This window comes from Silurus aristotelis (assembly GCF_946808225.1).
Source record: "Silurus aristotelis genome assembly, chromosome: 9".
NCBI lineage: Eukaryota > Metazoa > Chordata > Actinopteri > Siluriformes > Siluridae > Silurus > Silurus aristotelis.
Genome location: NC_139582.1, coordinates 21,471,570 through 21,484,253, shown reverse-complemented (window position 1 = coordinate 21,484,253; position 12,684 = coordinate 21,471,570). Strand labels below are relative to the sequence as shown.

The following is a 12,684-nucleotide window of genomic DNA, read 5'->3' as shown; positions in this document are numbered from 1 at the left end:
TTTCTCGAAATAGTCTCTTATGCTGGTATGACTATTTGATGACCAGAGTAATAGGATCATTGCATTGCATTGTATTCAAAATAAATATAGTTCTAGGGTGTGAACAAGTGTCCAGTGTGTATGCAGGACTATGTGGACATCTAATCATCTACATGTGATTAAGAAAATTCCCATTCCAGATCTAGTCACCTCTTTGCTATTATAATTTCCTCCACCCTTCTGGTAAGATTTTACTGGTTTGGACTGTAACAGTTGGGAATTTTCCACCACAAGAGCATTAGTACAGTAAGGAACTTATGTCAAGTACTGAGAAGGCCTGGGGTACAGTCTGTGTTCCAATTAATCCCCTACATGCCCAGTGGGGTTGAGGTCAACACCAACCTTGGAAAAAACATGGTTTAATGGACCTCTATTTGTACACAGAAACATAGATGTAACATGTTTGGGCCTCTTAGTTCCAGTGAAGGAAAACTGTAATGCTACAGCATTTAAAGGCATTTTATGCAGTTGTGTATTTCCAAGAAAACCACAAATTAGTGTCATGGTCAGGAGTACACAAACATTTGGCCATGTAGGATAAGTGTGTGTTTGTGTATTATACTAGGTGGCATCAAAAAGTTTAAAGATTATTTCTGTTTACAAGAAAGTACTTTATTTATCTGTGCTTGCACACTATAACCTTAGCCCCAAAACAGCCCCCTTGCACAGCAATACAGCACTTTCAGTGTTCCTGACACTTCTGGAATGTGTCCTGGAAGTCTTCTTTTCGAAGCGTGTCAAGCACCTTATGCTATTCTGGCTGGATCTCAACAATGGTATCAAAACGTCAACCTTTGAGCTGAATCTTCATCTTCGGGAAGAGGGCGAAGTCTGCACGAGCCAAATCTGGGTGAGGTCCTGTGGTTTGTTCTCCGTCGATCATCATGCACAAGTTGGTTAAGCTTGTTGAAGGTCTTCCAGTGATGTTCTCCCGTTCTTTAGGAGCGCGCACTCAAAACACCTTGAAAGACTCATTGACTCGTTGCATCGGTGTATGTCAAACGTACGTCATGTCAAACGTCTCTGTGGCAGATTTGCCCAGATTCATGCAGAATTTCATGTTTGCTCTTTGAACTTGCTGTCCATGTTGATATTACAGACGTGCTAACACGTGTGGTCAGAATAGCACCAGTAAGCCCCATTAGTCTCTAAAGTCGTACCATGTGATGAGCTGGTGCCCCATCAAGGGTGTTTTCTCTCAGGTCAGGATACATTTAATTCCTTTTTTTTTGTTATTTTTATTTGGCAAGTTGTTATATAGTTATACAGTTAGTCAATCTTGTTAAACCACTTAGATCCTTATTTAATTAGTGGTCTTTTCCATTCAAGTATTAAGAAGCTTATACAAACCCGATTCCAAAAAAGTTGGGACACACAAATTGTGACTGAAAACAGAATGCAATGATGTGGAAGCTTCAAATTTCTATATTTTATTCAGAATACAACATAGATGACATATCAAATGTTTAAACTGAGAAAATATATAATTTTAAAGGAAAAATTAGTTGATTTTAAATTTCATGGCATCAACACATCTAAAAAAAGTTGGGACAAGGCCATGTGTGGGGGATGCCACTGTGTGGCATCCCCTCTTCTTTTTATAACAGTCTGCAAATGTCTGGGGACTGAGAAGACAAGTTGCTCAAGTTTTGGAATAGGAATGTTGCCCCATTTTTGTCTAATACAGGCTTCTAGTTGCTCAACTGTCTTGGGTCTTCTTTGCCGCATCTTTCTCTTTATGATGCGGCAAATGTTTTTTTATGGGTGAAAGATCTGGACTGCAGGCTGGCCATTTCAGTACCCGGATCCTTCTTCTATGCAGCCATGATGTTGTAATTGATGCAGTATGTGGTCTGGCATTGTCATGTTGGAAACTGCAAAGTCTTCTCTGAAAGAGACGACGTCTGGATGGGAGCATATGTTGTTCTAGAACTTGGATATACCTTTCAGCATTGATGGTGCCTTTCCAGATGTGCAAGCTGCCCATGCAACACGCACTCATGCAACCCCATACCATTAGAGACGCAGGCTTCTGAACTGAGCGCTAATAACAACTTGGGTTGTCCTTATCCTCTTTAGTCCGGATGACATGGCATCCCAGTTTTTCAAAAAGAACTTCAAATTTTGATTCGTCTGACCACAGAATGTTTAGATATAGCTTATTTTTTGACCTATAGTTTTAGCCGGCAATGCAGATAGCACGTTGGATTGTGTTCACCGACAATGTTTTCTGGTTTTCCTAAGCCTATGTTGTGTTTTTTCATTACAGTAGCATTCCTGTATGTGATGCAGTGCCGTCTAAGGGCCCGAAGATCACGGGCATCCAGTATGGTTTTCCGGCCTTGACCCTTACACACAGAGATTGTTCCAGATTCTCTAAATCTTTGAATGATATTATTCAATTCAATTCATTTTTATTTGTATAGCGCTTTTAACAATGAACATCATCTCAAAGTAGCTTTACACAGATAATGTGGGGATTGAATATGTATAAGTAAGTTTGTCCCTGATGAGCGAGCCGGTGGAGACTGTGGCAAGAAAAAACTCCCTGAGATGGCATAAGGAAGAAACCTTGAGAGGAACCATCCTCATCTGGGTTGCCCCGAATGTCCATTTATAGCAGATATACGATGTTGTGGGATACAGTGATGGTGATCAAAAGCGAACTGTAGTCCTGAGTCAATGTAGCAGTCTGTTGTCATTAACTACAGTCTATTCCATCCTCAAAGCTCCCGTTCTTACTCTGGAATTTAATGGAACCACCCAAGGCGTTGATGAGAAAACGAATTATGCATTGTAGATGATGATTACTTTAAACTCTTTGCAATTTTTCTCGGAGAAACTCCTTTCTGATATTGCGCCACTATTTTTCGTCGCAGCATTGGGGGAATCGGTGATCTTCTGCCCATCTTGACTTCTGAGAGAAACTGCCTCTCTGATAGGCTCTTTTTATACCCAATCAATTGGTCCTCCAGCTGTTCCTTATATGTACATTTAACTTTTCTGGCCTCTTATTGCTATCTGTCCCAACTTTTTTTGGAATGTGTAGCTCTCATGAAATCCAAAATGAGCCAATATTTGGCATGACATTTCAAAATATCTCACTTTTAACATTTGATATGTTATCTATATTTTATTGTGAATAAAATATAAGTTTATGAGATTTGTAAATCATTGCATTCCTTTTTTATTCACAATTTGTACAGTGTCCCAACTTTTTTGGAATCGGGTTTGTAGATATTGAAAATCTTTCCTTGACTGTTGACACACAAACAAAAAAATATGTTCAATGTCTTTTCAGGTTGTTCTTAAATATAAATTCCTACAGTTTGCTGTAAAACTTGTACAGTCATATTTATTAAGAGTTATGTTCTTTGCCTTAGAGAACTCTAGGTCTTTTGAGCAGATTAGTGATATCCGTGGCATATGCATCACTAACAATATATTACACTGTCATAATCTCTGGCAGATGCTGAAGTCCTCCGTGCTACAATTAAAAAATTCTCCTGGCAGGTTTTCTCAGCACCACACAAAACCTGCTTGTGAATATGCTGAGCTGCGAAAAGTGTAAAAATGTACACCAACAGTGCCACCTTCAAAAGCTCCAGTGAGTTGCGCAGCAACATAAAGCAGAGGTACTTTCAATTTGCAAGTCAAATGAAAAAATCTAATCCGCGTGCAGCCAGAGCATTACTTACCCAGGCCTATTCATGACGCACTAGACGAAAATTACTCATTTGTATTTAAAATGTGCTCCACCCTCCCCAAAACAGAAGGCCAGAGACATCTTGTAGGTCATACAATTGCCTTTAAGAGTCTACCTGCAGTATCAGGTGTGGTTTGACCCTTCAGGACTACTGCTCGTACCTTTTCAGTGCTGGTGCTGTGGACAGGCAGAGAATCTCCTGATTCCAAACTCAATACTGAGAGACTGGAGTCAATCAGATCGTCTGTAAGAGAAAGAGCATGCAATAATCACAACTTCAGCCATCCAAACTGTTCAAGCAAATTAGGTGCTGTAACATTACTTGAGTAGATAACTGATATTGATTTTTTTATCAAGACTAATATTGACTTGAAACCCTGAACTGGTACTGCTTTGGTGCATTTTGTGTTACTGTTATCGTTCTCTCTGTATTTGCTTGGGATTCGTCTGGATTCTTTGGTTTCCTCCTATTTTCCAATTTAGGTGTGAATGAAAGTGTAAATGTGTGTATGCTGCCCTGTAAAGGACTGGGATTTCATCTAGGTTGTACACCAAACTTATGCCTAGTGTTCTCGGGATATGCTTCAGATTTACTGAGCCACTGTTTAGGACAAAGCAGGTAATGAATGAATACATGAATGGATGACATACCATCTGAGGTATTTCCCTCAAGTAATATTAGAATTGTTTCATAAATGCATCACTAGACAAAAGAACATTTAGCTATTATACACTAACATTACATTAAACATTAGAATAAGGGAATTTGTTTTAAATTTTTATAACCATGTTAAGCAGAAAGCATCTCAAAATGCACTATTAACCCAAACCTTTAGGACAGGGGTATCAAACTCAAAGCACACTTTAAGTTGCAGGCCAAACAAGATAAACATTTATTGAACACACTAAAGCTAAATGTTTTTTTAACATAAATATGATGATATACAGTGTTGTGCTAGTTACTAGAAAATAGTTACTAGTTGCAGTTACTCGTTACTTCATTCAAAATGTAACTCAGTTACTTTGTTGATTACTTACACCAAAAAGTAATGCGTTACTGTTAAAAGTAACTTTTTAATTACTTTTTTTGAAGAACGTTAATGGTCCCATTAATCCCCCTTTATGCCCTTTATGGTCTATAAAAACACAAAACTGACTTAAACACAAAGTCATTTTTAAACACTATTTTATTAAAGTCAGACCAGCACAAACTGAATATATCACAAGGATTTCTGAAATAAATAACAAAACAAGCTAAATAATATATTCAGAATCCAAAACTAAAGTGGCTTCTGCTGTTGTGTTGAGTTTTTAAAAATGTTCCTTTCACAGCTGAAGTATGAAAATGATCAACAATGTAGAACAGAACACCGGGTTAGCTTCTAGCTTCTAGCATGGGGTTCCTGGAGGAGCTTCAACAGATTGGAGTTGCTGTTTATCAGAGTAGATACGAGCATCGAACCAGAAAGACACAGTTTACATTTGACTTAAAAGTTTTTGTCTTTATGCTCAACTAAAGTGAAATAATGAGCATATTTCCACTTTGAGAAACTCGTCTTGCTCTCGCCTCGACTCGCCATTACTGCCGCACAGACCTGAATAAACGGAGACACGCCTTCGTCTTCGTGTATACAGAGGGTAATCCACCAATCCTACAATGCGACGCTGCTGTAAACAGGTAAGACTGTAGTCTACACTTCATTCATTTAAAAAAGTAACGGGTAATGCACCATACAGTAACGGTAACGAAGTTACTTTATTTTTAAAAGTAACGCATTACAGTATTAGTTACTGTCAAAATGTGATGCCCAACACTGATATATGAAATATGATTTCTCCTTTGCTTTCACACCAGCTTCACTTTGTGATTTTGCCCTGGTGAAAAACATCTGCTGAAATGTCAAATTCTTCTTTGAATCTTCAACTTTCTGTATCTTCTGCTCTGCATTCAGGTTTTTCAGCTTATCATGATGTTTTGTGCCGTCTTAGATTAAATTCCTTAATTACAGCCACATTCGCTCCACATATAAGACATACGGGTTTACCGCCAATGTCGGTAAACATATACTCCGATTTAAAGAGACTCTGTTTTCAGAATCAACTTATCAACCAGAACAGCAACCCTGAATCTACAGTGGGCACAAGTTCAAAAAAACTTCATAGGTGATGACGGAAAAGCACAGAATCATTTTTTTTATCTTCCACCATACAGTTCAATGTGCAGATGGTTAATGAGTGTTTTTTTTTATGTGGATTAATGCTGTAAATGAGTATAGAAAAACAATAACATTTAAACAAACACATTAACATAAATAAACAACACCTATGCCTACCAATATGAATGTCATTCGAATAAACAGCATGTGTGTATGAGAAATATGACTCCTACCAGTATTTCTGGTGATGTTATTTTTCAGAGGTTCCATCATGTGAAGAAGGTCCTGTTCAGTGGAAACCATGGAATCAGGGCCATTTTGAGAACCAACACTATCACAAGTTGACCCCTTAGATTTGCTTACAGTTTGTTTCTCTAGGAAGCTCTCGGGCATTGGTTTCAATTCTATAATGCTGGTCTCCTGGGAATCAACTTGGCCTGGTGTTTTGGCTTGCGAATCTGTAAGAATACTGCTGGTGGTCTTTATCTCCTGGTTGTTTTTTATTCCTTCCTGATCACCACCCAAGTCCTGTTGGGCATCCTGCTCTCCAAGCGCTGTTTTGGTCTGTGGCGTGTTTTTTAAAGAACTAATTTTGATCTCGGTCTTATCGCCATTCGAGTTCTTTTCGAAAGCTCCCTGAATGAGGTCTTCTGAAAAACGGACCTTCTTCTCAGCTCCTCTGGAAACGGAAGTGTTCTTGTTTAGCAAGTCTGTAGGAATAAGCATATTCTCTTGTTTTGTATCTTTGTCAGCGGCCACAGCCGTCTCCACAGCACTGGATTCTGCTCCTTGGGTCTCTGTGTCTAGACTGTTACCGTTGACCTCAGAATCACACAGAGCGTCCAGCTCCTCCAAAAACTCCTCCAAACTAGTTTCTGGACCCACCTGGAGATATGGTGCAGAACAGATGGCAAAATATATCGAAGAAATATCTTTTACCAGATGGCACATGTATCATGGGAGTCTGGATTCTCTGAATGTTTTTTTCCTCGAGAGAGGTCTAAACAAAATACGATACATAAAGAAATGCTTTATCATAAACTTATAATAAATACTTAACAATGTTGTATGGTATAAATTGTTAAGCATTTCTGTTAAGTATTGACATTTTTTATGTAATTGCATCAAGAGTAATACAGTACAAGCTATAATTGTATATATCAGCTATTACCGTGAGGACAGACTGTAGCAGCTGCAACCATAATAGAGAAGACTCAGCTGGATCAAAACATTATTAATTGAGCTCACAGGGAAAAGAAAGTCAGGTATTTATTTATTTATTTATTTATTTTTGTACTCGGCGTAAAACTAACCTGCAATTGCTCTGCTTCGTCTTTAGAGTCCCATCTGGGGAAAAAAAAATGTATACTTGTTGTATATAATGTTTTCTATGAAATGTTCCGTTCACTGCAATAAATAAGGTATTCAAGCACAAACAAACATTGAGTTGATTGAGTGGAGGGAGCTAATGCTCAGCTGTCCTTTAGAAATGCTTATTCTAACTATAATGAAAATAATATATCAGAAGTAATACTTTGTTTTTTTTTTTTTGTTTTTTTTTTTGCAAAAGTGAATGGAACCTACTTTTATATTACCTGAAATCTGAATGTCAGACTTTGCCTGCAATTTTGTATATAGTCTGTGCGGTCATATTCAAGCCGAAAGAAATACACTAAATTGAGACAAATATGACTGGCCAATTATTTTGTATAAAAGAAATGGCACCCGATATTACAAGGAGAACATAGTGACATACACTGCATCTCAGAGGCATTCGTTTGCCCTTTAGTCATCATCTGTTTTAACCTTAGAACAAGCAATTCACAAAATATTACACATTTATATATAAATATGACTTATTTTTAGAGCGCGTTAATAACGAATGAATGCAAATTCATTTTAACAGCGCTAATTTTATAAACTCGATTAATGCAGTAAATATATATAAAACTTCAACTTAACACACATTTATTCATGACGTAATTTCTTTACTCAGACTTAAAAAGATAATATACTTAAGCGAAAAGTTTTCAATTTTTTTATACATTTTTAATCCCTAAACATTTGTTTTACTGTGGTAATGGATTAAAAACTTATATCCCTATTCCCCAGACCAAAAACCGCCATGCTGCACACAACCGGCAATTAAAACCGTCCGTGTAGAAACATAATAAAAAGCTCTGTTCGGTGTCCTGATGATTTACGTAATTAAAAAAAACAATTAAATAAAAACATTTACAACAATATTTTGTCTTCATGCTCTATGTTGAGTATGTTTTTACTAATAATTAAAAACATATATTTGCATTAAGCATCTCTATTTGTCCATGATCATGTTGATTAGAGTATTAAAAAACCTGAAAAGTATTAATTTAAGGTACATTTAGAACAGATAAAAATGTGCGATTAACTTGCGTATAAAATATTTTTGAAAATACAAAATCAAATCATTTCATTGATTTACAGCTCTACTTATTATATAACTATGATAACATGACTATTATACCCAAGATCTAGGGCCAAAGTGCCAAGTAAACAAGTTTTAATGCAGCTTAAATGCCTTGCAAAAGTATTCAGAGCCCTGACAAATTAATTGGTCAGGAGTCTGAACACATTTGCAAGGCACTTTAAAGAGATTTTTTCAAGACGTTTTATTGTAGCAAACTATCCTTGAAATGACCGTTTGCTAGTGTAGATGTTTTTTGAGGTACACAGAAAATACAGACACAATGTTTTTAATAAACACATTATTAAACACAGGGTAAAAAGTCAAAATGTTCTGATTACATTTTCCATAATGTGTGCACAATTGAATAATGAATGAATAGTGTTAATTACATAATAATTAAAAAGACTAATAACTACACAATGTGCTTCAAGTATCATCTTACCTCCTGGCTCGGCCGGTCAAACGGTCCTTTCCTTTCACTTTACTGCCAACCACAGGAACATTCTTTCCTCTATTTTCATGCTCTCCACCTGAAGCACATAAAAAAATCACCACAAAAATGATAACACACATATTACAAGATATCAGGTTTCAGTGGCATTTTGTTAACATTTTTTCTGCTACTGTTCCCTTTACATCTCTTACACACCAGTGTGCAATACACAACAGGTTTACTGGCGGCGCTATTTTGTGTTTTGTGTATTTGTCTTACACTGTCCTGAATTGTCTTGCACTGTCTTATCTTGTGTTTGCACTGTTTGCACCAGGTTGCACACGATGCACTTTATGTGGCGAGGACACTTACTAGTCCTTAACCCTGTGTTTTTGTGATTGTTGTTGTATGTAGCACCAGGGTTCAGGAGGAACGTTGTTTTATTTCACTGTGTAATGCGTCAGCTTTATATGGTGGAAATGACAATAAAAGCTTCTTCTTGACTTCTTCTAAAAGCTTAAAGATGGTAGGTAAGAGCAATTGTGCATGCTTGGTTTTAATTTCATACTAATGAACATGTCAATTGTATAACAATTACCAACTCTGATACTCACAGTAACTCACTGACTGTTTTTATTCTGAATGATTTACCACCCACTTTAATAGAAACACATGTACACATTCAATTCTTCAGTTATTCGAACATCTATCAGTCTTGACAGTTAATGCAGAATGGTGCAAAAATCAGTGTTTTGTGCATGCTGAGATGTTTTTTCTGCTCACCAAGGTTGTAAAGAGTAATTATATGAGATATATAATCCTTTTTGGCCAGGCAAACTAAACTTTCTTTCGGCTTCTCCCATTAGGGGTCGCCACAGCGGATCATCCGCATGTTTGATTTGGCACATGTTTTTACGCTGGATGCCCTTCCTAACCCAACCCTCCCCATTTATCCGGGCTTGGGACCGGCACTAAGTGTGGCTGGGGTTGGTTCCCTGACCGGAGATCGAACCCGGGCCGCAGAGGTGAGAGCGCCGCTAGTAAGAAAGAGCGCCGCATCCTAACCACTAGACCACCAGGGACCCTTGGCCAGGCAAACTAATTTGGTCATTTTTTTTTTTAACCTTTGTTTTTATTGACAAAGTGATTTAATTTACAGAACTGTAGCCCACTCATTGGCTTGTAGATTTTTGTACGTGATAATTCCGATAATCATCTAAATACTCAAACCAGCCCATACGGCACCGATGCCACAGTTAAAGTCATAAAGATTTCTCTCCATTTTTATGTTTGATGTGATGATCAACCGAAGCTCTTGACCTGTACTTGCGTGATTTGATGCATTGCGCTGCTGCAATCTGACTGGCTTTTTCTTATCATTAATAATATTTTAATGGGTTTGAATTGGTTTGCCACTGTGCTTTCATTCCTAAATCCATGTCAAAGTTGACATTATTTACTGGACTACTTGTTTAGGCTGAATGAAATCCATTCCATTTAGTGACCAGTCAAACACAAACTATGATAAATGCCACTATAACAACATCTACTGTATGTATAAATATGCTTCAAGGAACAAATTTAAAGACCGACAGAGTTATCAAGGGCTTCAACTGGTATGATTAAGAGAATGATATACGCTTCAATTCTTTGCAGGCTATAAGATTTGTCTACCTCGTGATTCTGTTGTTACTGGAGGTCTGGAATGTCCTCTTCTCGCATTCCTTCCTCCTGCGCATCAAAATTATGCACTAAATTATTAATGAACACCTAATGTAATGTACCAATATGATTGGCTTTAAAATGTGAAAGGGTGCTTTGTATAGATTTAAATCAGTTATAAAAACAAAACAATAATTAAGCAATAATCTATGCTTTAACTATACTTTAAATTGCTGTACATTTGCTTCTTTTTCACAATTAAAATTTTTGCTAGAGAGGCTTTCAAAATTGATTGTCTCACCTCTGCTCGGAGTACCTCTCTCTGCTGCACCTTTTTCAGAAAATCTATAGAGTATTTTTAGACAGGGAAACAAACCAGATAAGCACAAGCTCATCAGATCAGTCAATAACATTGTGTGTGGTGTTTAGAAATTTCAGTCCAACAGCGTCAGCAACTGTTTATAAATTCGCTGCCCTAAAAAAGTCATGATTCATCTTAATGATGAATCATGTTACTTTTTTTTATTGAACACTTTTACCAAGTGTCAGACTGTATTTACCCAGTGTTCACTAAACATTTTGTCCTCCAACATTTCACGTTTCCTGTTCAACTTCTGTTTATGGAGTTTGCAAGCTAGTCCAAATAAGGCAAGGCATTTTAAGCCTGTCTAAAAATAGGCTCCTTTCCCATACTGCTTTTCCTTCTCAAAAGGGAATCGCTGTGGTATCTCAAACGCTGCTCTGTTTAGGAATTCCAGATATGGGGTGTGGGAAGAAAGAGTGGGTACAGTATGTAGACGTAGAAGCATCTCCACTTTCTCATATACATAGGGAAAGAAAATTTGTGGCGGGGAACACAAAGTACACACAAAGTTAGCATGCATAGCATGAAAAATCAGCATCTCATGAAACTTGACAAATCATTATTATTATTATCATTATTACAATATTGACTATTTCTAAATATAATAATAAAGCAGAAATGAGAGCGACGGTTAACGCCCATAAAATTCTCCTTTCTTTCTTTCTTGCACTCACTTTGCTCTTGTAAACTTTTCTTTTAAAATTATTGGAGATAATTTAGCCAGTTTTGATTTGCACACATTTACCCACCTTCCAATACAGAATTATAGATCAGTACACTTTCGGCCAGTGCCGTGACTCAGACATGCCACCCACATTCTCTTTTCTCTCTCAGTGGCAAATGTAGCCTATTGAAAGTGTGTCAATTGGAATTTTTCTGGATTTTATCACCTGCATCAATATAAACTGAAAAAAACATAATTAGTTTTCCTTTTTAGCAATTGGTCCAACAATACACAGCCCGCAGCCTTGTAATTTTTCCATGTGACTACAAAACATTATCGTTTGGTGGGAAAATTCTGAAAAAAGAAAATCATTTCACACACAAAAGCACAAGACATAATTTCACACTAACAGTCTGGAGTAGCATTTCATTGAATGCATTGTCACCATTCAACAAAAAAAAGATAAATAAATAAAAAATATTCTCCCCTGCAAAGTTGAAACCTTCATTTTAAATTCCATTAGGTGTATTCCAAGTTTGACAGTCACTGACATCTGTACAAATATTTAATATCGTCTTTTGTAATATCTAAAACAGCTTTATTATGTGGTTACAATAAAATGTATGTAAAAGAAAATTTAATTTCTATTAATTGTAATCAGCAATATTAATCAGAAATAATAATGTAAGAAGACTGGACAGTGCCTAAAAGAATAATAGGTTGGAATAAAACTATGACATAACAGTAAGGATACCTAATAATCTATGTTAATCCTTCACCTCTTGATGTTTCTCTCTCATTCTCTGCTGAGCTATACATGCTTTAGTGATACCACTGATCCTGTTTTCTTCTTTTTGCCGAACCTGTCTGATCCATCCTGATGCCCTACTTCTGGATGGAGTGCTATTCAGTTAGAAACCACTGACTGCTGGTGAGGATGTTTTCACAGGAACAGCATGATTCCATAGGTCCATTATATTACTGTTGAAGGTTAAACTTAAAAAAAAAGCATGACGATGGATTTAAACAATTAATTTAAACAATTTCAGCCAAGCTTTAGCTGTCGGACATATAGTCTCACATTTGATCTAGATTATTTTGGTATACAGAGGAGTTCATAGCCAACTCAATGACTGCAAGTTGCCCATGTCCCATGGTTGAAAAACAAGCCCAAATAATCACTAATCCACCACTGGGCTTGACAGCTAGTA

The 12,684-nt window shown here is 36.9% G+C and overlaps 1 protein-coding gene and 1 long non-coding RNA gene across 3 annotated transcripts in view; one reads left to right on the top strand and one right to left on the bottom strand.

Annotated features, from left to right (window-relative positions):
- LOC310731156 overlaps window positions 1–12,684 on the top strand; it is a 282,526-nt gene that overhangs the window by 212,966 nt on the left and 56,876 nt on the right. The gene's annotated exons all lie outside the window — the stretch shown is intronic.
- Window positions 1–12,684, bottom strand: part of ccdc9b (coiled-coil domain containing 9B) — a 51,875-nt gene that overhangs the window by 3,098 nt on the left and 36,093 nt on the right. For both annotated transcript variants that reach the window (XM_083550474.1, XM_083550475.1), the window contains 6 exons: window positions 10,747–10,790; window positions 10,458–10,514; window positions 8,793–8,880; window positions 7,215–7,248; window positions 6,135–6,786; window positions 3,907–3,989 (listed from right to left, as the gene is read on the bottom strand). In XM_083550474.1, coding sequence (XP_083406600.1) covers window positions 3,907–3,989; window positions 6,135–6,786; window positions 7,215–7,248; window positions 8,793–8,880; window positions 10,458–10,514; window positions 10,747–10,790 — 958 coding nt within the window. The remainder of the gene's footprint in view (window positions 1–3,906; window positions 3,990–6,134; window positions 6,787–7,214; window positions 7,249–8,792; window positions 8,881–10,457; window positions 10,515–10,746; window positions 10,791–12,684) is intronic.